At 42.3% G+C, this 7,627-nt stretch overlaps 1 protein-coding gene across 24 annotated transcripts in view; it reads right to left on the bottom strand.

The window, feature by feature from the left end:
• rims1b (regulating synaptic membrane exocytosis 1b) overlaps positions 1–7,627 on the bottom strand; it is a 174,675-nt gene that overhangs the window by 141,092 nt on the left and 25,956 nt on the right. For 21 of the 24 annotated variants that reach the window (XM_032526711.1, XM_032526701.1, XM_032526759.1 and 18 more), the window contains exons 3-4: positions 4,912–4,923; positions 4,398–4,418 (exon numbers count right to left, since the gene is read on the bottom strand). The exons of 1 other annotated variant lie outside the window; for it this stretch is intronic. In XM_032526711.1, coding sequence (XP_032382602.1) covers positions 4,398–4,418; positions 4,912–4,923 — 33 coding nt within the window. The remainder of the gene's footprint in view (positions 1–4,397; positions 4,419–4,911; positions 4,924–7,627) is intronic. 2 more of the 24 variants (XM_032526719.1, XM_032526730.1) reach the window with 2 other exon arrangements.

Here is a 7,627-nt window from a genome sequence, read left to right as displayed (position 1 = left end):
GGGCAGTGGGGAGGGTGTGGTTGGCTTTTAGTGAGCCTGTGCATTGACCCTGCCCTCAACACACACACACACACACACACACACACACACACACACCTTGGCAGAATGACATATGAGGCAGCGCTGGGTGTAAACTGCCATCGTTCAGGGAATGGTAAATCCTGAATCGTGGGAAAGAAAGACGACTGCAAAAGGCATAATGCTCCATTTCCTCTAATAAGGTAGTAGATCAACTCTTCACACAGGCCAAATGCTTTCAGTGGTAAGGAAGGCTGAAAGGAAAGCAGGAGGAGAAGACTCCCTCGCTGCTCTCAGTGCTCATTACCCATCAAGTCCTCCAAATCAAACAGCAAATACTGTACGTTACATGCAACAGCCCGACAGAGGGACACACATACGGGTTTCCTGATGATGCACAATTCTGCAATCAACTATTTCAATCCGTACAAATGACACAACAAGGTTCTGGAACTTTAGACCGGGATACATGATAGCCTATGTCTGACTGCAGGGACCCAGGTTCCATTCAGCCCAAGATTAGTTGTTCTGAGAGATGGGTTAATCCTAAACGGGATGGAAAAACACATGTGAAGCAGGATCCACACTAGTGTAATGATAGCCAGACAGATTCTTTTAAGAGGATGGAAGAATGAAGGGGTGCTGTCAATCCAGGAGTGGGCTTGTGAGATGGCTAGGGTGGAGGCGTCGTAGAAACGGTTTGCCAGGTTGGATTTCTACACTAGAAAATGGGGAAAGTACCTGAGCTCTCTGGAGGGCTCCGAAGAAGCTTTGTGCTGGGGAGAGACGTGTATGATGGGCTCATGGTGTTGTCATTCATACACATGTTTATTTGCTTTATGGTTTATTGTCTATTTTGTCACAATCTTGTTGAATGGTCTGGAATATAGTTACTGTGTCATCTTTTCTTGATTTTTGTCTGGGTGGCTGATGATGATGATTTTAATCATTGATTAAAATAATGCTATTTGGCACCAGCATATCGATTCTCGTACCGCAAACATAGGAAAACGATACACTGCTGTGTCGATATTTTGTCCCACCCCTAGTATTGAGCATGTTGCTCTTGGTTTTTGCCAGATCCAGTCAGGGCGCTTCTATTATTAGACATACAGGTCGTAGTTGTGAAGAGATATCGTCAGCTCTGAAATCAGTCTCTGCTATGTTTCCCAGGCTCATACACACATCTGTTTGTAGCGCAGGAAATGTGTGCAATGATTTGTTGGGGTGAGGATGGACATATGAGGAGAGAGAAAAGACAAAGGGTCAGACCGATACGTAGAGTGGACAGATGAAGGGAACAAAGAGTGTTACAAAGGCGACTACAGATTCAGTGGTGTGTGAGAAGGAGTGTGAGGAGGAGAATGGAGTGTGAGGAGGAGGAGGAGGAGGAAGAGCAGCGGGTTAGTCATCTAGTACCAAGAAACATGATTGAGATTATGCAGTGCAGCCTCCCTTCGAAGTAAAAAGTGCAGAGTCAGCTTGATGCTGGGGGCCTGTGTTGCTGTATCAGTGTGAATCTAAGCCCGCATGTTGTGTGTCAGTGGTAAAATGAAGGCCAAAAACTAATTTAAACCCCACAGGGCACCAAATACTTACAATTAAAATGCAGAAAACAGCTGCAACCAGACTACTAAAAATGTCGAATTACACTATATATGCAAAATACTTAGCTACTATAATGTCTGTGTGTTTCAGTATTCTATATGGTGTGTTTTCGTCAAACTATAAAGACTATAAAAATGGTTGTGGTGTAATTTGTGGCTTGTGAAGTGAATACAAGTAAAACTGACTCTTATCTCAGCCTTTTAAATATGAGATGTTTCAGCATGTATGGCTTATTCTCTATATTAAGTGTGTGTGTGTGTGTGTGTGTGTGTGTGTGTGTGTGTGTGTGTGTGTGTGTGTGTGTGTGTGTGCGTGTGCGTGTGCGTGTGCATTAGAATGCAGCGCCTGCCTGCTATCCACTGGGAGGCAGTGCTCGTCTACAAAAGAGACACCAGCACACAGCGGCCTCACACACTTCAGAGCTAGCTTAGCTAGCCTTTAGCGTGACATGCTAAAAGTGATTTCAACTTGAAGTGATGGTACTTAATGAGGTGTTCTGATCACAAAGCAGCAGCCTATGCGACGTGTGACGTTAGACAGCCAATCACCAACCTTATTAGAACTTCAAGACCGGTCTCAAGACCACTTTTTAAAGGTCTCACCTCGGAATCGACCGTCAACCTTGTCTCTGTCTCAGATGAAGAGGACTCTGGACTTTATTTTAAGACCACAACTGCAGGGATATCACTAATTTGCTTGTGTATTGTCTGATTTATGTGTTAACACCATTACCGTGACTGGATGTAAAACTTCCTGCTTCAAATGCAACCAATAACTCATTTCTCCCCCCCACCCCCACCCCCCCTAAACACACACTTCCAAAGTGAATGTATGTCACAAGACAAGAAGCTCTGGCTGTCTGGGAGTCAGCCAAGTTGTCGGTAATAACTTTATTCATTGAATTTTATTTATTATATTTTTTAAAGAGTTTATTTGCAAAAAGAAAATGGAATTTGGAAAAGAAAAAGTGTAAATTCTGCAATGTAACGCAAACCGACACAGCTTGGGCAACAAACAATGTTATATGCACTAAGTAGGGAAGCATAAAGAAAGGTAAGCTAAGTGTAAGTGACGCTAGCAAAGCTAGCCAGCTAACGTTATTATTCTGCCTCTGTACCAAAACTCTCCAGAAATCTCTTCACCCCTCACCCAAAGTGATTTAGCTAATATTAGTTATACATATTAGCTAGTTGTTTATACTGTCTGTTTTAGTTGTTTGGTCTGGCCTTGGTCTTGGTTGTCTCGGCTTCAATCCCACAAAGTCTTGGTCTCGTCTCAGTCTCGACACACTCTGGACCTGGTTACGACTTGGTCTCGGTCTGGGTGGTCTTGACTACAACTCTGTTAGAAGCATGCTGCGTGCTTATTGGCTCACTGACTGCTGAGATTTACTCCTCATAGGTATTGAAATTAGTTATTAAGCTCCCCCAGTAAGACGGTTTGCGCCTGGTGGGCTGAGTCCTGTGGCAGCCCGGGTTTGAATCTGACCCACGACCCTTTGCTGCATGTCATCCCCCATCTCTCTCCCCTTTTAATGTCTATCCACTATAATAAAAAGGGAAAAGACCCCAAAAAATTCTTTAAAAAAAGAAAGAAATTGGCTATTGAATGGCGAGGCATTTTTCGATAGTCGATACTTTAGAGGCAATAATGATGCACTGATGAAGGAGTGAACATCATTTACCTGGTTACTTAAAAGAATTACCAAGCATAAAAGCAGCAGGGCAATGTGGTAAAATTGGGCTTGCTCTGCAGAACAAACGTAGCTACCTGAATTAACAGCACTTACAATCGGGACACTGAGCAGTATAGCAGCAAGTTAAAGAGAACAAGAACAGGAATGTTCCCAGTTGGATTATCACCTGTGTTGTTCTGTGCAATCTTCTGATTTTGTATTTGTCCAAAGTAGCTGCCCCACCATTTTACCATCTAAAAACACCACCGCCTACAGGTGTCTACCATAAGCAGCACATCAAAAGCCTGTGTGAAGAACATGAGTCAACTTTTCAACAACCTTTTCTATTCCGATGTGCTGCCTAATCTGGATGCATCCGCACAGTCAAATAATTCATTTCTCTTTCTGACAATTCAAGGTCTCAGCGACATCCCGAACGAAAAGCTCACTGCCGTTCTCTTCACCATTCCTGGCTTTGACAGGGCTCATCAGTAACGACACGCCAGTGACATATTGGAACGACCAAGCATTGACGGGAATTGGTTAAGTGGACAAAGTGGAACATATACCAGGGCCCCTCCCGTCTCCCCATGGCAAGGCTGGTCTGGTCTCAAACACGCAGGCAGGGAAAGCATGCAGCACAGGCATGAGTGTGCATTCATTATGCATTCGGATAAGTGGTCTGTAGGTAGAGTGCTTTCTTATTTGCATGCCATCTGAAATGCCAATCTCCCAATACCCATTTTTTGTCAAGGATTTCAACCAGTATCCATTGGCCCTCTTGCAGCACAGCCAGGCCTACAGCCATAGGAAGAGGGGTCAGGATGGGTCAGAAGGGCCAGACGGCCTATATTATGGCTCATGCTCGCTCTGTTGACTTTTCAGGGTCTGCATTCATTCTCAGAATTAGAGTAGTGATGCAGGATCAGCAGCTAGCTGCCGTGGGACCGCTTAACCACAATGATCTGTGAGGCAAACTGATAGTGGGTCTAAAATTCCTGTTTTGATACTGTGAATGAGCACAGACCCAAGTGTGAAAGGGGGAGACAATAGTAGTGACCCATGCAGCAAAAATCCATCACCCAGCAAGCCTTACCCTGTCCTTCACTATGAGACACTTTGCAAGGGGAGGAGACAGACAACGGACACAGAGTTAGTCAGGGTTTACACTGGAGAGAAAATCCTCTGAGGACACAGTAGCTCCCGCCCCACCCTGTACAGTAAATGCTCTTAGAAATCAAAATGTTTACAAAAAACCATGACCTATCAGGGACTCCCTTTCTTCAGTTAAGTCAGTAATCCATAAGTGGATTTGTACACACACACTGGCTCCGTTCCAATCCGATAGCTTGCTCTCTTGCATCTGATATTGTTGCTTTTCAACCCTTTTTTTTCTTTCAGCGAGGAAATGAATTGCTCTGGCCAATATGGAAAAAAACCTAAACTTAGATATTCTATTTCACCTGTCCAGGGTACAAGTCAACATGAGAGAGATCTCAGCTCCAGATTTGAACACAGCCAGAATTTGTTTTACCTTCAGGTGGCACAAACATCACATTCACAACACAGAGAGAAAACACACACACACACACAAAAAAAAAGATGCTAACCACTTTGTCCTCCTTTGTGGCATGCAGTCCGGGTAGCAGTGAGCATTGAGAAAAGTGACAGTGGAAGTAAAGCAGGAGAGGAGAGGAGAGTAAGAAATGGAAGAACAAAACATATATAAGAAATAGAGATGCAGAGAGAGTGAATAAAGAAAAGAACAAAGGAGAAAAGGGGGGAAAGTAGTGCAAATATTTGTTAATCACATTCTGCACAATTGATACACACACTTCATATTCAGGGACAGAGAGTGAGGCGGTGGGGAGAGCAGTATGGGAATGTATGTGACCACTGACATGTTAGGCTGCAGCGACATGCTTGGCGTGACTCATAACCTGTGACAACATCAGGATGTGTCACAGCTCTTCAACACCAAGAGGAAACTGGGAGGCCAAAAGCAACACGAAGCACTTTCTTCCACAACCCTTATAAACCTTAATAAACCTGTATTATTAATCTGAATCTGCAAATTAACTAAAATAAACAGTGGAGTAATTTTGATCACAGTTTAAAGAAGGAGAAAATGAAAATACTCAATTAAAAGTACCTTACAATTGTATTGAAGTACAGCATGGTTACTTTCCACCGCTGCTGTAATGTGTAGCAAGCCTAAACCCTAAGTCCCGACATGATATCTGTCAGTTGCAGTTTATAATGTGTTACTCCAAACACTGCTAGCCACTACTCTTTGCATTAACCTCCATTGTGGCTTATACATCTGCCCCTCCTCTGAGAGACCTTGGGTTCCAGAAGTAAATTTCCCATTCATTTCTGCCACTGACGTCCGGAAAAATCCGTATATGAAGAGTTTTAGATCACGCCTTAGGGCCTAAGGCTTGGGCTAACCAGCTACCATATGACTCATAAACATACACCATATCATTTTGAGTGAAAGAGCAACGTAAAAACATTTTTGAATTATGATTAAGCTGTGATATTTGATTGTTTTGTTTTTGAGCTCAGGATACAAATATTGGTTCAAAGAGGTCGTTGTTTTGACTTCATTTTGAATGCAAACTGCTCCTTGAATGCTGTGAATAAATGGAAATACAGTGTGATGAATTAATGCAGTTGTTTCTAATCCCTCTTTAATAATAATGATAATAAAGTTTGTTTGTTATAATGTCAAGCAGGGGCAAAACTTTGCGTTGGGATGTTATTTGCACAGCATGTTGCTGTGATGCCTTCTGCAGGGCACAGGGCAGCACTACACAGCTCTGGCATTAGAAAGTGATGAATTATTACAGTAAGCTGCTTAGAAACAAATAACAGTGTATTGCCTAACAGTTCTAGCCAATCAATTTGCAGAGCTACCTACCTACCTACCTATAATGCTATGTACAGTATGTAGTGATGTTATGTGAGGATTGATATCTCTCTCTCTGAGTGTCTCTCGACACTATTATTTTCTGAAAGGCTTTCATTGGAGATCAGTCTGTTTACAAGTTCAGATAAGGCTCAGTAAGATTTCTGAGTTTTTGTAATGATGATTAGAAATAATTTTAAAGCTTGTGGTAGTACGTGGTCCCGTTGCAAGGACTATGGTTACCTGCTCCTCAGATCTCTGCAGGGTAAATCCAGACAGCTAGCTAGACTATCTGTCCAATCTGAGTTTTCTGTTGCACGACTAAAACAACCTTTGAAAGTACATGTTCCACCAAAACAAGTTCCTTCCCGAGGCTATTTTGCAGAGGCACCGTGGCTCTGTCCGGCGCTTAGCAACGCCCTAGATGATTGTGATTGGTTTAAAGAAATTTCAATAAACCAGAGCACGTTTTTCTCCCAACACGGGCTGCTAGGTGGACTAACTAGACCCTCCTCCTCATCGCTGTGGAGGAAGGTCAAGCCCAAATTTTGTATTGACCTTTGTTCGTTGGTAATTTATGTATTGATAGCTGTTGTACATACAGCATTTATACTCCAAATAATTTGCTAAAAAACAGCACAGTTTATTGTAATACTGTTTTTTTGTCTTTAACCCTTGTGTTGTCCACGGGTCAAATTTGACCTGTTTTCAACGTTATTTATATCAGAAATATTGGTCTCTTTTAATCGAATTGGCCAAAAATAACATGCATGGATGGAACCACAACATTCTTGGCAAGTAAACTGAATGATTAGTTTCAATGAACTTTGGGTGTTTTATTACATTTTATTACTTTAAAAAAAAGAAAAACTTTAAATGGTTTCAAAACATCATCCTGACTAAAGTTTGACAAAGATCCACTCAACATCCTCCGTTCTTAACTATTAGACAAAATAACTCATAATTCCTGCTTTTCTTTACTCAAAAATCAAGGTATAAAAAAGCGTTGGAAAAAATTACCAAAAGCATTATGAAAAAAACGCTAAAAAATGTCAAAATAAGCGCACCAAAAACAACATTTTCAATGTTGACCCAGAAGGAAAACAAGGGTTACACTAGAGGGAAAACCCGTGTGCTACTGGTGCAGGGTGAATGAGCACACCGTAGGTGGGAGAAGGTTTTTATGTAATAAAACAAAGCTCACACTTTCCTAACCCTGTTATTCTGCTTGGTCAGCTTTAACGAACTGGGACGGACACAGACACGGACACACACAGACACAGACACACACACAGAGACACAGACACAGACACAGACACTTACAGAGACACAGACACACACACTTACAGAGACACAGACACAGACACAGACACACACACAGAGAGAGACACAGACACAGACACACACACACACAC

This window comes from Etheostoma spectabile, chromosome 2 (assembly GCF_008692095.1).
Source record: "Etheostoma spectabile isolate EspeVRDwgs_2016 chromosome 2, UIUC_Espe_1.0, whole genome shotgun sequence".
NCBI classification, from domain to species: Eukaryota; Metazoa; Chordata; class Actinopteri; order Perciformes; family Percidae; genus Etheostoma; species Etheostoma spectabile.
The sequence above is the reverse complement of the archived record's forward strand: the minus strand, read 5'-3'. Positions and strand labels throughout refer to the sequence as shown.